The sequence below is a fragment of the Staurois parvus genome, unplaced genomic scaffold (genome assembly GCF_062004578.1).
Source record: "Staurois parvus isolate SC_StPar_1 unplaced genomic scaffold, SC_StPar_1.0 ptg000381l, whole genome shotgun sequence".
Lineage (NCBI taxonomy): Eukaryota > Metazoa > Chordata > Amphibia > Anura > Ranidae > Staurois > Staurois parvus.
Window position 1 is genome coordinate 2651939 of NW_028318177.1, and position 17786 is coordinate 2669724.

Sequence of the window (17786 nt, forward strand, 5' to 3'; positions counted from 1 at the left end):
TGTCTGTTGTATAAGTACATAAGTACTTAAGTACAGCAACAGCATAAGTACAGCAACATGATTTGTATGGTGACGGGGTAATAAATTAAATGTCTTTCTTTCTCTAGGAGTTACCGGAACGACGACGATCCACAGCATAGAAAGTGAACAATGTGAAAAGACTTTCCTGGGTCCAGAGGACTTCATCTTCCACAAGATACTTGGAGATGGAGGCTATGGGAAGGTAAGTGATTAAAAGATAACTGCTAAGGGGACACTAAACACTGGGGGACACAAGATGACCATCCTCACTGAAGACTGTACACCATGTGCAGAATAAACATGCACACTCAGCCAGGTCTGTTGGGGATGGAGGGGAATTAAGTACTGAGCAAGGATTGTACACCCTTGTCCCCCTATAATGCAGGACTCCTGGATCTGCACTATATGGGACGAATTTAGACAGCTGCAACCGGCTAGGCAGTGAAGGGTAGGGACATCGGAGGGAGCGATCATGCAGTGCGGGAAAATTTGAATGTAGAGTGTCAGATTATGCCTGCCAGTGCAGCAACCAGTCAGAAATGCACCTTGTCTGACTTCTGCAGAGTGAATTCTGATTGGTTGCTCTGGGTTACAACGCTTAAGAATCAGCCTGGTGGGGTGAATAAGGAGGACGGAGGCTGTCTGTGTATACAGGACACAAATGGCAGTTGGTCATATTTCTGCAGATGGCAAAACCAACAGGTCAGAAGAAGGGGGAAAAGAAAGAGCCCTCACTTTCCTTCTGTACTGAAATGTATTGTAATTGTACTGTCTCCCTTATATTGTAAAGCGCTACGCAAACTGTTGGCGCCATATAAATCCTGTATAATAATAATAATTAAGCATTGAACATGAGGAAGGTCCAGCAATGATGTTATATATAGAGCACATGGAAAAAATGATGTACTAACTGTTTCTCTCCTACAGGTGGTGCTGGCAACACACCGTGACAGCGGAAGACTGGTGGCCGTGAAGATGGTCCACAAGAGGAATCCAATTGATGACAACCCAGACACAGTCCTCAATGAACGCCAAGCCCTGGAGATGGCAGAGGGCAGTCCTTTCTGCAGCCATGCCTATGCTGCCTTTCAGACAGAGGTAAGTCTAATTTTTGAAAAGTTAAATAGACAAAACTATCCCATGAATAGCGTATATATATATAAATGTAACATATAGGAGCACAAACATTGCTTGATGATAACTGGATGAGATTAAGCAGATGTAGAAGACACCAGAAACAAGCTACCAAGAAATGTACAATGCTTATAAGTTTATGTGTATGCTTTATGCACGCAACCATCCAGTATTTACAACTGCCTGAAAGTGAGATGCTATATCAAATTATATAATAGTATCATGCAGTGTGTTTTGGTAGAAAATTATAACATGTTATTTTCATTTGGACCTTTTAACTGAAATTAACTTCGCTAACCTGTCTGTATTCCTTTCCCCAGGATTACTTATTCTATGTTATGGACTATCTGAGAGGAGGAGATGTGTATGACGCATTTGAAACCTTGGGCATAGCAAACAACTTGAAGCCAGCTGACCTCTCCATGATCAGAATTCTGTCCGCGGAGCTCCTGTGTGGTCTGAAGCACCTGCATTCCAGAGGAGTAGTGCACAGGTAATTACTTTAATACATTCTTAAATCATTTTACAATTCCCTGCTCCCCTCCCTCCACCTCAACAACAAAACTGCTATCAAAGCCAGTTTGTGGAAAGGACAATGGTGAGCGTACACTTTCCCATTCATCTTCCTTCATCCAATGTCTATGGCTGCCCTTCGCCTGGCCATTTATATTAGTATAAATGGACAGTTGCTGGACAATTTGGTTGGATTTGATTGGATTTTCCACAGGAACGAACTTCTCAATCCTGATGTAAACAAATATTTAACCACTAGAGTACCAGCATGTAATCCCCTTCATTACCAGGTGATTTTTCAGTGCTGTGATACTTTGACAAACATTGACTTGGTTATATCATTCTTTGAGACAGGTCAAACTTTTGTTGGGTGGTATTTAAAAACTGCTAATTTATTTTTTCTATATAAAAAGAAAAAGACCAAAAATTCAAAAAAACAACAAAAAAAAAAACCCTTCCCTTACCTTCTTTTAAAATAAAATGCCAGAACAGTATGGAAACTCTCAAAATGACCCTTTTTGAAAAAGTTGATCATTTTTTGCCACAACATTTTACCGAAAAAAAAAAATGTTGGCATTGAGGTGGTTAAAACATGGAGCTTTATGATTTATGACTTGGGCATGTTGCAAATTTTCATTTTGTTTCGGATACATTCGCAAATTGAAGAATTTGCTTCAGATGCATTTGTTATTTTAATTGAACAGATTCATTTTTGCAATTAGTTTCATATCTTCACCATTAGTTTAGTTTCATTTGGAATAGCTGGTTGTTAAGGAGAGGGTGCCTACCACATTCTTAACAACCATGACTCATCTGCTGTCAGCAAGATGAGTCATGGAACTCCAACACATCAACAACCGCATGGCACCGTGGGGCTCACTGCAGCACGATTTTAAAAAAGGGTCAGAAATGTTCCCTGCGTTTTTCACAGGTAGGGCAGCTCATGGAAACGAATGGGCTGCCCTACACACATCACGCAGCCGCACAGATAAGAAGCAAGGCTAAAATGCACAGGGAAGGGAGAAAGTAAAGGGGTTAGTGTACATGATACATACAATGGGGGGATGGAGATAAGGGGGTTAATGCACACATGCATGTGCTGGATAAAGGAGGTGAAAGGTTACTATACAGATCACCTAGAAATACTAACTGGAAATCTGACATACAAGAGTGGATGAAAGGGTTAAAAAAAAATTCCATTGTCATTGAAAATGAATGAATGGTTCAGCAGATCCATTTATTCCCCATTCATAAGTGATCACAATTCCTCCCCTTCAGTAAGAGAAAGGGAATGGACAAGCTTTGTAATCACTGTGATAGGACATTAATCACAATGTGCTGAGCCATTCAGATCAGCTCTGTACACTGTGTCTGTGTACTGAGGGTTCAAGGATGGCTCAGTACACAGTGATCAGAGGACATACCAGATACCCAGAAGGCGTTGTTTATAAACAGCCCAATAGTAGTCTGTATGGTGGTAGGCAAGTGGTTGACAGTACAGCTCATTTACTGCAATTAGTTCAACAAAGATACAACTGTTTCCTGGATTGTATCATGATGTGTATGGGCAGTGCTAGAAAAGGGAGCTTTGTGATTGTTCATCTTTCTATTGATGAGTAATTTTGGGATATATCTCCTAGATTGTAAGCTCCAAGGATCAGAGCCCTCCTATCCCTCTTGTATTGAACTGTATTGTTGCTGTACTGTCTCCCGTTATATTGTAAAGTGCTGAGCTAACTGTTGGCGCTATATAAATCCTGTATAATAATACATGGGTTATAAGGGGGGATAATTGTCTGAACTGCAGACCTAACATTTTTTTTTCTCTACAGAGACCTGAAGATTGATAACATTCTTGTAGAAAGCACCAGTCATGTAAAAATTGCCGACTACGGTGTGTCAGCAACCAATGTGTTTGGATCCAACATGGTGACAGAAAACCTTGGATACGCCCTAAATGCATCTCCAGAAGTAAGTTAAGGAACATTAATCTACTTTTATCTATCATATTAGTCCTGTAGAAACCTGTATACACATGGCACCAAAATACCAGATTAGGCCTGTCCAGAATTAAAGAGAACCTGTATGCACAGAGACATTATAGACCAAAATAAGCCTGAATTAAATAGAACATAATGAGCAAATATCCACCAGATTAGGCCTAGATGATAGAGAACCTATATACATAGGACAATTACTGACCAGAACAAAGAGAACCTATCAGCTTGGTCTTTACCAGTTTCAGCTGAGAGTCTAATCTGGCACTAAAGAAAGCCACTGACTCCCAGCAGCAGTGCTAGTTCCATAGCTGGCAAGTCCCTATATGTGGCCTGCCCTGATGTTGTGGCCTGCCCAGGAGCTAGCATCACTTTTGGAGGTTGAACAATCACAGCCTTCAGCACTGAAAAGAAGTTTCAGCTAGGACAGGTTTATTCCATGATGACAGATTCTCTTTAATGTGCCAATAACTAGGGGACATATAAGGAAAGGAAATAACTGCTCTAATTGGACTGTAGAAATCTCACATTCGATTGGGTCCAGCCCTGGGGGTCCCATCTCTTTGCTGAGGATTATTTGATATTCATATAGTATGTATCCCTGATATCAGTCTTTTTAAAAATCTGTCAGGATAAAAATCAGTTTTGTTAGTTTGGCAAGGGGCAGCGAATTTTCCTTGTAGCTCTGTGTGTACAGACAGTGAAACTGGATGGTGTGCAAAGGCTAGTTTGTCTGTGCTATACATAGAGGTCGGATGCTGCTAAAATAACGAATTTATACATTTAAAAATGAAATGTCTGGGTGGAGCCTTGTTCAAAATGATGCTTCTGCTTTCCAGTCTGCTTTGTCAATCTGATCCTAATCGCTCTCTGATTTTCCCCACAGAGGCTTTCCAAATTGCCATATAATGGAGCTGCGGATTACTTTGCGTTGGGGATTTTACTATTTGAGGCTGCCTTTAATGAGTATCCCTTCCATGGCCGTTTCGGCGATCCAAGTATAATAATACATGGTGTGCCATTCTTCCGGGCCCCCACTGACCCCGACTTCAAGGATTTTCTGGAAAAAGTACGTAATGACACAGTCCCAGCGGGACTGGGAAAATAGACATTTAGGCTCATCCAAGGAGCCAGTGTGCTTTATAAATGCGGTTTGAACTTCATTTGCTTTGGGACTCTGAAAAAAGTGAAGCCCCATTCATTCTAATAATTGTAACAAAGAGTGTGCAAGGTGGTGGTAGAAACCTGTCACATGACATTACTCTTCACCTATGACCAAGCTTTCTTTGCAGCATTATGCACAGAACACATCGCAGACTCCACACTATGCTTTGCTTTTTATTGCTAAGATATAAATTGCCAGCACCGTGTGGAGTATTTCTAGTGATGTGTGGAGAGTGGAAGCTGCTTTTGATCAATTTTGTGCCATAACTGTCATCTTATGTTTTTCTATTTTGTTCCCCTACAGCTCCTGTGCAAAGATCCAGAAAAGTGCAAAGAACATGTTGCCAACATACAAGATCACCCATTTTTCAATGGTATAAACTGGAAAAAAGTGGAAGCGGGGGAGGCACGCCCTCCTTTTTTCATATGTCGGAAGGTAAGTTAAAAAAAAAAGACGATGTACATACTTACCTATTTCCAAGCTGCTCCAGTAAGGTCAGGTGACCCGTCTTTCTTGTGTCAGCCAGCAGCGTCTGAAAAGGAGAGGAAAGAGCTCCGACAATGGCTGGAATGCCTGGGACTGGTAACATCAACCATAGGTTCATATGGCCCAACCTTTGTTAGTGCTCACTCCTCTCCCTTGCAGCTGCCGCTGGCTGACACAGGGGAGCCAGATTAAGCAAATGGCTTGAAGAAAAAAAAAAAGTATATACATATCCTATATATAGCATATATAGCCTGGAATTACACCTTAGTAAGACTAAAGGCAAACTTTTTTTTAGTTTTGGATAGAGTGGAGAGAGTTAGAACCCTTGACAGTTTTTATTGCTGTCTGCACCCGTTAAAGAGATTCACCCGTTAAAGAGATTGTCTGTCCTGCTTACTATTAACATTGAAAGTGAAAGTAAAGAGAACCCAAAATTATGGGTGATCCCCAGAAAAGTAATATAGGGGAATCTTCCAAGGGGACCCTGGTTCTGGTGACCTGGGGGTCCCCAAGGGATTCCCTTCACTTGCAGGGATTTCCTTTAACTTCCCGTTTGACTATGGGATGGGAAGTAAAGGGAACTCTCTGGAAAGGGAAGAAGATGGGGGGGGGGGAAGAAGAGGATAGCAACAGGCAGAAAGTGAAATAAGGGGACGCATATAAAACTTTTAGAAGCGAGTTTGTACAATTCTAATAGTGGAAAATCCATATCCTTGCTTATGCATAGTGGTGACTGAGAATATCTCACAGTCCTAGGGACTTGGATACATACAGGGGGAAATTGTTCCCAGAAGTCAGGAGGCATTTCTGCCAACAGTGGGTTTCATTGCTTTCTCTTTTACAGGGTTTCAGAGACATGACAAGACAGAAGATAAAGCTGGAAGACCTGATGAATGACATGGACAAGAATGGAGAATGTTATGCACCTATTTCAGAGGAGGAACAAAAACTTTTTAATGGCTTTTCTTTTATCAGTGACGAATGGCGAGCCATGATGAAGATGAAATGAAGCCATACACACCAGGTTGTAGAGAAAGAAAGGGAAGAGAGAGGGGGAAGAGAGAGGGAGAAAGAGAAAGAGAGAGGGAGAAAGAGAGAGGGAGAAAGAGAAAGAGAGAGGGAGGAGGAGAGAGAGAGGGGGGAGGAGAGAGAGAGAGAGGGGGGAGGAGAGAGAGAGGGGGAGAAGGAGAGGGGGAGAGAGGGATAGAGGAGAGAGAGAGGAAGGGAGGAGAGAGAGAGAGGGAGGGAGGGAGGAGAGAGAGAGGGGGGAGGGAGGAGAGAGAGAGGGGGGAGGGAGGAGAGAGAGAGGGGGGAGGGAGGAGAGAGAGAGGGGGGAGGGAGGAGAGAGAGGGGGGGAGGAAGGGGAGAGAGAGAGGGGGAGGGAGGAGAGAGAGGGGGGGGAGGAGAGAGAGAGGGGGGGAGGAGAGAGAGGGGGAGGGAGGGGAGCGAGAGAGGGGGAGGGAGGAGAGAGAGAGAGGGGGAGGGAGGAGAAAGAGGGGGAGGGAGGAGAGAGAGAGAGAGGGGGAGGAGAGAGAGAGGGGGGGGGAGAGAGAGAGGGGGAGGGAGGAGAGAGAGAGGGGGAGGAAGGAGAGAGAGAGGGGGAGGGAGGAGAGAGAGAGGGGGGAGGGAGGAGAGAGAGAGGGGGGAGGGAGGAGAGAGAGAGGGGGGAGGGGGGAGAGAGAGGGGGAGAGAGAGAGGGGGGGGAGAGAGAGGGAGGGAGGGAGGAGAAGAGAGAGAGGGAGGGAGGGAGGAAAGAGAGGGAGGGAGGGAGGAGAGAGGGAGGGAGGAGAGAGGGGGGGAGGGAGGAGAGAGAGGGGGAGGGAGGAGAGAGAGGGGGAGGGAGGAGAGAGGAGAGAGAGGGGGGGAGGGAGGAGAGAGAGGGGGGGAGGGAGGAGAGAGAGGGAGGAGATAGAGGGAGGGAGGGAGGAGAGAGAGGGAGGGAGGAGATGGAGGGAGGGAGGAGATGGAGGGAGGAGATAGAGGGAGGGAGGGAGGAGAGAGAGGGAGGGAGGGAGGAGAGAGAGGGAGGGAGGGAGGAGAGAGAGGGAGGGAGGAGAGAGAGGGAGGGAGGAGAGAGAGGGAGGGAGGAGAGAGAAGGAGGGAGGAGAGAGAAGGAGGGAGGAGAGAGAAGGAGGGAGGAGAGAGAGAGAGAGAGAGAGAGAGAGAGAGGAGAGGGAGGAGAGAGAGAGGGAGAGAGAGAGAGAGAAGAGAGAGAGAGAAGAGAGAGAGAAGGAGAGAGGGAGAGAGAAGAGGGAAGTGCGGTGTTCTAGTTAGTACTACCGTTTAGACCAGGGGTCCTCAAACTTTTTAAACAGGGGGCCAGTTCACTGTCCCCCGTTGGAGGGCCGGACTATAGTTTAAAAAAAAACAAAAAAACTATGAACAAATGCGGACACAGTACAGGAGATGACCAGAGACTGCGGCCATAGTACATGAAATGACCAAAGACTGCAGACATACAATGGCGGCGGGAATACTGGGCCGGCCGCTCCATAAGACGCACAGACATTTCCCCCCAAGTGTGTCTTATGGAGCGAAATAGTGCCCCATCATTGGTGTCAGTGGGAAAAAACGTGCCCCATCATTGGTGTCAGTGGGAAGAAATGTGCCCCATCATTGGTGTCATTGGGAAGAAACGTGTCCCATCATTGGTGTCAGTGGGGGGAGGAATAGTGCCCCATCATTGGTGTCAGTAGGGGGAGGAATAGTGCCCCATCGTTGGTGTCAGTGTGTGTGTGGGGGGGATAGTGCCCCGTCATTGGTGTCAGTGGGGGAAGGGGATAGTGTCCCAACATTGGTGTCAGTGGGAGGAATAGTGTCCCATCATTGGTGTCAGTGGGAATAATAGTGCCCCATCATTGGTGTCAGTGGGAAGAATAGTGCCCTATCTTTGGTGTCAGTGGGAGGAATAGTACGTCATTGGTGTCAGTGGGGGGGGGGGAATAGTGCCCCATCACTGGTGTCAATGGGAAGAATAGTGCCCCATCTTTGGTGTCAGTGGGGGGGAATAGTGCCCCACCATTGGTGTCAGTGGAGGGTGGAATAGTGCCCCATCATTGGTGTCAGTGGGGGGTGGAATAGTGTCCCATCATTGGTGTCAATGGAGGGTGGAATAGTGCCCCATCATTGGTGTCAGTGGAGGAATAGTGCCCCATCATTGGTGTCAATGGAGGGTGGAATAGTGCCCCATCATTGGTGTCAGTGGAGGAATAGTGCCCCATCATTGGTGTCAGTGGGGGGTGGAATAGTGCCACATCATTGGAGTCAGTGGGGGGGAGGAATAGTGCCCCATCATTGGTGTCAGTGAGGGGTGGAATAGTGCCCCATCATTGGAGTCAGTGGGAGGAATAATGCCCCATCATTAGTATCAGTGACACCAATGATGGGGCACTATTCCTCCCACTGACAATAATGACACATAACTTGCTGACCCCTGCTCCAGCCTAGGTGCTACTGCAGCCAGCATACCTGGTTGCAGCAGCACCATCCACACGGCACACTTACCTGTCAGCTGTCCTTCTTCACTCTGGCCTCTCTCTCACTCGATGTTCGCAGGGCCACTCGGCTCAGCCTCCTCGCAGGTGATTGGCCACCTGTGTGCCTTTCCTGAGCTACAGTTCTGGCGCCCACTCACTGGTGAGGAGGCAGAGCCGAGCGGCAGGAGTGAGAGAGTGGCCGGAGTGAATGAAGGAGCAGTGCTTCCTGGATTGGATCGTCGTGGGACTGGGACCGGAGCCAGGTAAGGTACAGCAGCCCCCTGCCCGCCCCTGTACTTAGTGTCCCTTCCTGTCCCGCCCCTGCCGGCGGGCCGGATAAATGGCCTCGGTGGGCCGCATATGGCCCGCAGGCCGTAGTTTGAGGATCCCTGGTTTAGACCATTGGTTCATGCCCTCAGGTGTTTCTGTAATTAGCAATGCCGTTCAGACTATTGACTCACGCCGTATTACGTGATGTGATGAAAACAACGTGCACAATAATCAACAAGTGAACATAAATGATGTATTCAATATACTGTCATAGGACTAACACGCCCTAAATAAAAATGGCACAGAAAGCACCGTGCAAAGAAAACTGTGACAATCAAAAAGCAAAGAAATATATGTGCAAAACTAATCATACAAGGTGCATGAAACTAAAAATGCACCTTATAATCAGCATTAATGCCAGTGAAAAAAATGCAGTGGAAATAAATGTGTGGCAATAAGCACAAAAATAAACTTAACTGCTTGCCAGCCACAGTATAAAAACGGCCACAGGGCGGCACCGCTGTGCAAAATCACATTTTAAAACGTGATTTTGCAAAACAGGAAGGGGGCACGAGTGACCGCCCTACCCAAGCTGCCGATCGCAGCTGCGGGTGTCAATCACCGCGTCCCGGCCAGTCATTACCCGCCGGGTTCCGGCGATTGCCGGCAAACAGTGACACAGAGCACAGCTGCATCGTTTTCAATGCAGCTCTGCTCCCTGTCAGTTCCCAGCACACTGTTCCTGAGAGCGGAGTTTAGCTCTGGGGATCAGTGTGTTCCTGTGAAATACAACCCCCCCCCCCGCCCACTAGTAAAACACTCCCCTCACACAGTTACCCTTTGATTGCCTAAAAAAAGTTAGCCCCTTCCTCCCCAGTGCCATTAGTACAGTGTCAGTGTTTTTTTTTTGCACTGATCACTGTATTGGTGTCACTGGGGATGTCAGTGACCCCAAGTCAGTTCCCCCCAGTGTCAAAATGTCCGCCGCAGTCCCGCCATAAGTCGCTGATCACTGCCATAAAATGCTGATCGCCGCCATTAGTATATAAAAAAAAAATCCCAGTATCTTTCCCGCCATTTCTAGACGCTATAACTTTCACGTAAACCAATTAATTTACACAGATTGGGATTTTTTTTTTAGGAAAGACATGTCACAGAATACATTTTGGCTGAAATTTATGACAAAATTTGATTTTTACTTTTTTTACTGGACATGTTTTATAGCAAAAAGTCCAAAATATTGTTTTTTTTTCTCAAAATTGTCAGCCTTTTTTCTTCATAGCGCAAAAAATAAAACACACAGGCGATCAAATACCACTGAAAGAAAGCTCAATTTGTGGGAAAAAAAAAGAAAAGGATGTAAATTTAATTTGGGTGCAGTGTTGCATGACCACGCATTTGTCAGTTAAAGTAATGCAGCGACGTAACACAAACCACTTTTGTAACCGCTTCCTGACCGCCCTATAGCAGAAATACTGCTACAGGGCAGCATGGGTGCGCAATATCACACACACACACATATATATATATATATATATATATATATATATATATATGTATATATATACATGATTTGCGCCCCTCCCAGATAGCGTCAGATTGCCCGTCAGTACACCAGTCATCACATTTACAGTGGGGAAAAAAAGTAATTAGTCAGCCACCAATTGTGCAAGTTCTCCCACTTAAAAAGATGAGAGAGGCCTGTAATTGGCATCATAGGTAGACCTCAACTATGAGAGACAATATGAGAAAAAAAATCCAGGCAATCACATTGGCTGATTTGGAAAGAATTTATTTGCAAATTATGGTGGAAAATTAGTATTTGATCACCTACAAACAAGCAAGATTTCTGGCTCTCACAGACCTGTACCTTCTTCTTTAAGAGGCTCCTTTGTCCTGCACTCATTACCTGTATCAATGGCACCTGTTTGAACTTGTTATCAGTATAAAAGACACCTGTCCACAACCTCAAACAGTCACACTCCAAACTCCACTATGGTGAAGACCAAAGAGCTGTCGAAGGACACCAGAAACAAAATTGTACACCTGCACCAGGCTGGGAAGACTGAATCTGCAATAGGCAAGCAGCTTGGTGTGAACAAATCAACTGTGGGAGCAATAATTAGAAAATGGAAGACATACAAGACCACTGATAATCTCCCTCGATCTGGGGCTCCACGTAAGATCTCACCCCGTGGGGTCAAAATGATCACAAGAATGGTGAGCAAAAATCCCAGGACCACACGGGGGGACCTAGTGAATGACCTGCAGAGAGCTGGGACCAACGTAACAAAGGCTACCATCAGTAACACACTATGCCGCCAGGGACTCAGATTCTGCAGTGCCAGACGTGTCCCCCTGCTTAAGCCAGTACACGTCCGGGCCCGTCTGAAGTTTGCTAGAGAGCATTTGGATGATCCAGAAGAGGATTGGGAGAATGTCATATGGTCAGATGAAACCAAAATAGAACGGTTTGGTAGAAACACAGCTCGTCGTGTTTGGAGGAGAGAGAATGCTGAGTTGCATCCAAAGAACACCATACCTACTGTGAAGCATGGGGGTGGCAACATCATGCTTTGGGGCTGTTTCTCCGCAAAGGGACCAGGACGATTGATCCATGTACAGGACAGAATGAATGGGGCCATGTATCATGAGATTTTGAGTGCAAATCTCTTTCCACCAGCAAGGGCATTGAAGATGAAACGTGGCTGGGTCTTCCAACATGACAATGATCCCAAACATACCACCCGGGCAACAAAGGAGTGGCTTCGTAAGAAGCATTTCAAGGTCCTGGGGTGGCCTAGCCAGTCTCCAGATTTCAACCGCATAGAAAACCTTTGGAGAGAGTTGAAAGTCCGTGTTGCCCAGCGACAGCCCCAAAACATCACTGCTCTAGAGGAGATCTGCATGGAGGAATGGGCCAACATACCAGCAAGAGTGTGTGCCAACCTTGTGAAGACTTACAGGAAACGTTTGACCTCTGTGATTGCCAACAAAGGATATATAACAAAGTATTGAGATGAACTTTTGATATTGACCAAATACTTATTTTCCACCATAATTTGTGAATAAATTCTTTCCAAATCAGCCAATGTGATTGTCTGGATTTTTCTCATTTTGTCTCTCATAGTTGAGGTCTACCTATGATGCCAATTACAGGCCTCTCTCATTTTTTTAAGTGGGAGAACTTACACAATTGGTGGCTGACTAAATACTTTTTTGCCCTACTGTAACTCCTTGACTGCCAGGAAGACGCTCATGCACAATAAACCTCCATTGCTAGTATAGTATCTGAACGGATCAATATCTTTAATAAGATCAGCACGATACCAGAGTTCACATTAGTATAGCGTCCCCAAAAACGCAACGTTAGCGGGATTAGCCCTGGCACCTGCCAACACCTGAGTTTTGCCCCTATGCTTACCCCCCCCTTCTCCCCCAGCAAGTGCAGTGTCAGTGGGTCACTGTCACTTGATACATTGCACACAAAACTGCAGTGTTCGTAGAATCAGGCCTGATCTCTGTTAGCACTTGCCGGAAAATTTTGATGACTCTCATATGCAGCATAGTGCCTGTACTAGTGCTGTGCTACCTTTTGGTGAACTGGCGAGTACCAGCGGTCTAGTACATCTTGGTCTTTCACATATCTCTTAGATTGTAAGCTCCCAGGATCAGGGCCCTCCTATCCCTCTTGTAATGAACTGTATTGTTGCTGTATTGTCTCCTGTTATACTGTAAAGCGCTGAGCAAACTGTTGGCGCTATATAAATACTGTATAATAATAAATAATTCCAGCACTGCAGTATGACTTGGTGACGTGGCGAGTGCCATAAGTCCAGTACAAGCCAGTGTGGTGGCGAGCACAAGTATTGTGCCGCAGCCACCAAGAATTCGCACACAGGCCCATAGAGCTCCTAGTATCCTTCCAGATGTGCTTGCAAATCCCGATTGACAGCCCACAAATTCTGCAGCACCCGTATTTCCCCCATTCACTGCCCAACCCGGAATTCAGGTGGAAATAGCAAATTTAACTACTTCCCTTGATTTTTGGAGCGTTTTTTCACGGAATATCTGTATGTGTTGATTGTGGATCAAAGCATTTTATATGCACAACAATTTATCGCCGCCAACCCAAATTCAAACCTTGCCAGACCAGTCGCATGGAAACTCATTACGGTTTCCGAATTTACATTTTTTTTGGGCCTAACCCTCAACATTGGCATTACTAAAAGAAATGAATTGCGGTTGTATTGGTCCACACACCCGATTCATCATATGCCCATGTTCTCTGCTGCCATGGCCAGGCATAGATAGAGTATAATATGTTTTATGCATTTCAATGACAATACACTGTCATCCTCGGGGTGACCCTGAATTGGAATGGCTCCACAAAATTCAGCCCCTCGCAGATCACCTTAACCAAAAATTTGCAGATGTCTATACTCCCCAGCAAAACATCTGTGTTGAGTCCCTGATTAATGTTTCTGGCCGCCTTGCATTCAAAACATTTCTCCTCAGCAAGCGTACCAGAAATGGGGTCAAGATGTAGAAGACCTATGAGAGGACAACAGGCTATACTTATAAGTTTCGGATTTACGAGGGAAAAGATAGTCACGTGGACCCCACGGATGCCCAGACTACATGGGGAGCATTGACAAGATAGTTTGGGACTTGGTGTTATCCTTTTTCTAGTGGGGTACCACTTATACGTGGACAATTTTTATTCAAGCGTGCCACTATTTAGACATTTGTACAATCTTGGAACTGGCGCATGTGGTAAAGTGTGACCTAATGTGTGCCCACCATTAGAAGTGGGTGGATGCAGGGCAGTATATTCTAATGGTGGGCATACCACACACTTTTTCTGGCAGAGATTCCTTCTCTTTTTTTCATTCAGTCCACAGGCTGCATACAAAAAAAAAAAAAAAAAAGAAGAACATAGCATATACACCCAACAAGGATCAGCGACGTATTGGTACATCACTGGAATGGTTATACCAGGATGATGCCTACAGCTGCAGGCATCATCCTGGTATCGTTTTTTCAGCCGGCAATCAGCTTTCATGTAAAAGCAATCCTAGTGGCTAATTAGCTGCAGGATTGCTTTTACAAGCAGCGGGATATGATGCCCCCCTCCCCTGCTGCCTTCCACGGCCTTCTCAGGCAGTCCTGTGCTAACGGGGGAACCTGAGAATGCAGCCGGTGTTTCTGCCAGCTGACCATAGAGCTGATTGGAGACCAGAGTGGTGCCAATCATCTCTATAGTCTAAGAATTCGGAAGCTACAAGCATTTCATCACTTCAGTTTCACAGGATATAAACAGCGCCATTCGTAAATTGAGAAACCATCTGATCACACCAATCTTGGTTTGATTAGATAATGTAAGAGCAGAGGAGATATTTAGAGTCTGATAGACCCCAGATTTCTCAAAAAAGAATTTATGACAATGCCCATTGAAGTTATAGGGGATATTTGCATTCCCTGTGATAGCATTAAAAGTGACCAAAAAAAAATGAAAGGCACAGTGTAAAAATAATTTTAAAAAATCAAAATAACTTAAAAAAAAAAAACCAAAAAAATAATTTGCCCCTCCCATGCACGCACACCTGTGTACACATGCGTTTACCCTGTGCCGGTATGTAAACAGCGGTTGCACCATACACGTGAGGTATCGCTGTGAATGTCAGATCAAATGCAGTAATTCTAACACTAGACCTCTTCGGTAAATCTAAAATGGTAGCTTTTAAATTGTTGGCTATGGATATTAACAATTTATGCAGTTTGTCGCCATTGCACGGGGCATGCGCAGTTTTAAAGCATGTCATGTTTGTAATCTATTTACTCGGCATACCATCATCTTTTATATCTTACCAAATAATTGGCCAATATATTGTGTTTTTGTGCATTTAAAGTAAAACAAAGTGTTTTTGTTTTTTTTTAAATTGCTTTTTAAAAATCGCTGCGCGAGTACTATGTGGCATAAAAAATTGTAGTATTATTATTATACAGTATTTATATAGCACCAAAGGGTATGCTCAGCGCTGTACAGTAGCAAGGGGGACAGAACATGAGACAAGACAGCAACGATACAATACACGAGGGGTTCGAGGGCCCTGCTCTTTCGAGCTTACAATCTAGGAGGGAGGGGAAGGTGGTACAGGAGGAGATGGCTGCGGGGGATGGAGTGGTGGGAGGAGTGGAGGAAATTAGTTGTTAGGTGAGGTCGGGTGTTAAGGGAGGTTGGGGTAGGCTTCCCTAAAGAGGAGGGTTTTCAGGGTGCGTCTGAAGGTGAGGAGAATAGGTGACAGTTTGATGGATTGGGTAGGGAGTTCCAGAGGATGGGGGAAGTCCTGGAGAAAACCTGTAATCGGGCGTGGGAGGAGGAGACCAGGAAGCTAGAGAGTAGGAGGTCCTGAGAGGAGCGGAGGGCACGGGTAGGGTAGTACTTGGGTATCAGGTCAGTTATGTAAGTCGGGGCGGCATTGTGAATGGCTTTGTAGGTCAGAGTTAGCAGTTTGAATTTGATGCGTTGGGCAATCGGGAGGCAATGAAGGGATTGGCAGAGGGGGGAGGCAGATGTGGAGCGCTTGGTGAGGTGGATGAGTCTAGCCGCTGAGTTCAGGATAGACTGGAGTGGGGATAGCGTTCGTTTGGTTAGGCAAGCGAGAAGGGAGTTGCAGTAGTCCAGGCGTGAGATGATGAGGGAGTGTACGAGTTGTTTGGTGGTGTATGGGGTGAGGAATGTGCGTATCTTGGAGATGTTGCGGAGGTGGAGCCTGCAAGATCTGGATAGCAGTTGGATGTGGGGTAAGAAGGAGAGGTGGGAGTCCAGGGTGACACCCAGGACTTTGGCGTGTGGGGTGGGAGAGATGGTGGCGTTGTAGTACCCATGATTCTATTCACTAGGGTGTCTGCTTTAAAAAAAATATGTTTGGGGTTCAAATTAATTTCCTAGCAAAAAAAAAAACCTGATTTTTTTCATGTGAACAAAAAGTGTCAGAAAAGGCTTGATCGTCAGGTGGTTAGAAGTGATGTGTGGCATAAACTTCTAATGCTGGGCATAAAACGCCCCCACCCCCCAAAACGACCCCTTTTTAGAAAGTAGACACCCCAAACTATTTGCTGAGAGGCATGTTGAATTAATAGAAGAATTTTTTTTTTTTACCACAAGGTTTTGGAAAAAGACAAACTTTTTTTTTTTTTTACACAAAATTGTCACTTGAAATTGTCACAAGGATTTACTGCTCACACATGCCATGGTTATATGTGGAATTACTCCCCAAAATACATTCTGCTACTTCTCCCGAGTATGGGGGTACCACATGTGAGAGATGTTTTGGAAGCCTAGCCACATACAGGAGCATGAAATCCAATGACCACTTTGAAAGCTTGAAGGTACGCAACTTCCTCATTTCACTTCCTCAATACCTATCACAGATTGGAAGGCCCTGACATGCCAGGATAGCCTGGAAAGTAGACACCCCAAGGAATTTAAAAGGAGGCATGGTGAGTATTTTGCAGATCTCATTTGTTGCAACAAGTTTTTGGAAAATGAAGAAAAAAAACGAACACATTTTTTCTATTTTTTTTTATTTCAAAACCTTGTGAGAAAAAATGAGATCTGCAAAATACTTACCATGCCTCTTTTTAAATTCCTTGGGGTGTCCACTTTCCAGAAAAGGGGTCATTTGGGGGGGTTTGGTGCTATCCTGGTGTGTCAGGGCCTTCGAAACTGTGATAGGTATTGAGGAAGTGAAATGAGGAAGTTATGCACCTTCAGGCTTTCAAAGTGGTCATTGGATTTCAGGCTGCTGTATGTGGCTAGGCTCCCAAAAAGTCTCACACATTTGGTATCCCCATACTCGGTAGAAGTAGCAGAATGTAATTTGGGGTGTAATTCCACATATACGCATGGCTTGTGCGAGAAATAAATCATTTAAATGACAACTTTGTGTAAAAAAAAACAAAAAAAAAGTTTTTGTCATTTTCCAGAAACTTGTGGAAAAAAAATAAATCGTACATGGACTCAATATGCCTCTCAGCAGATAGCTTAGGGTGTCTACTTTCCAAAAAGGGGTCATTTGAGGGTGTTTGTACTATCCTGGTATTTTAGCATCTCAAGAAATGTGATGAGCAGTCAGAAAGTAAAATCTGTGTAAATTCCATTATCTATACCATAGTTTGTAGACGCTATAACTTTCACACAAACCAATAAATATACACTTACTGGGAATTATTAACCAAAAACATGTAACAGAATACATTTTGGCCTAAATTTATGACAAAATATTAGTTTTTTTGGATATTTTTTATGACCGAAATGAGAAAATATTTTTTTTAAAAATGTTTTTTTCTTCAAAAATGTTTTTGTTTATAGCGCCAAAAATAAAAAGTGCACAGGTGATCAAATACCACCAACAGAAAGCTCTATTTGTGTGAAAAAAAGGACATAAATTTAATTTATGTACCGTATTGCATGACCGTGCAATTGTCCGTTAAACTAGCGCAGCATAGCAAAGAAAATGGCGTAAATTGCAGTATCTATACCATAGTTTGTAGATGCTATAACTTTTACACAAAGCAATCAATATACACTTATTGGGATTTTTTTTTACCAAAAACATGTAGCAGAATACATTTTGGCCTAAATTTATAAATAACATTGAGTTTACTATATATTTTTTATAGTTGAAAGTAAAAAATATCATTTTTCTTCAAAGTTTT

General features: G+C 44.5%; 1 protein-coding gene across 1 annotated transcript; it reads left to right on the plus strand.

Moving 5' to 3' along the window:
- The first annotated feature begins 886 nt into the window (after window positions 1-886).
- Window positions 887-6325, plus strand: LOC149455936 (protein kinase C delta type-like). Its single transcript, XM_089685719.1, has 6 exons — window positions 887-1119; window positions 1476-1648; window positions 3501-3639; window positions 4552-4734; window positions 5134-5265; window positions 6161-6325. The coding sequence occupies exons 1-6, from the start codon at window positions 997-999 to the stop codon at window positions 6323-6325; spliced, it is 915 nt and encodes a 304-aa protein (XP_089541845.1). The 5' UTR covers window positions 887-996.
- Window positions 6326-17786: the final 11461 nt, after the last annotated feature.

What these genes read in the sequence shown, in the direction of transcription:
- LOC149455936 (XM_089685719.1), top strand. Translation starts at nt 997, where the DNA reads ATGGTCCACAAGAGGAATCCAATTGATGACAACCCAGACACAGTCCTC. An exon ending in ATGCTGCCTTTCAGACAGAG is followed by an intron (nt 1,120 to 1,475) that starts GTAAGTCTAATT and finishes TCCTTTCCCCAG; the next exon opens with GATTACTTATTCTATGTTAT. An exon ending in CTTTTTTCATATGTCGGAAG is followed by an intron (nt 5,266 to 6,160) that starts GTAAGTTAAAAA and finishes TCTCTTTTACAG; the next exon opens with GGTTTCAGAGACATGACAAG.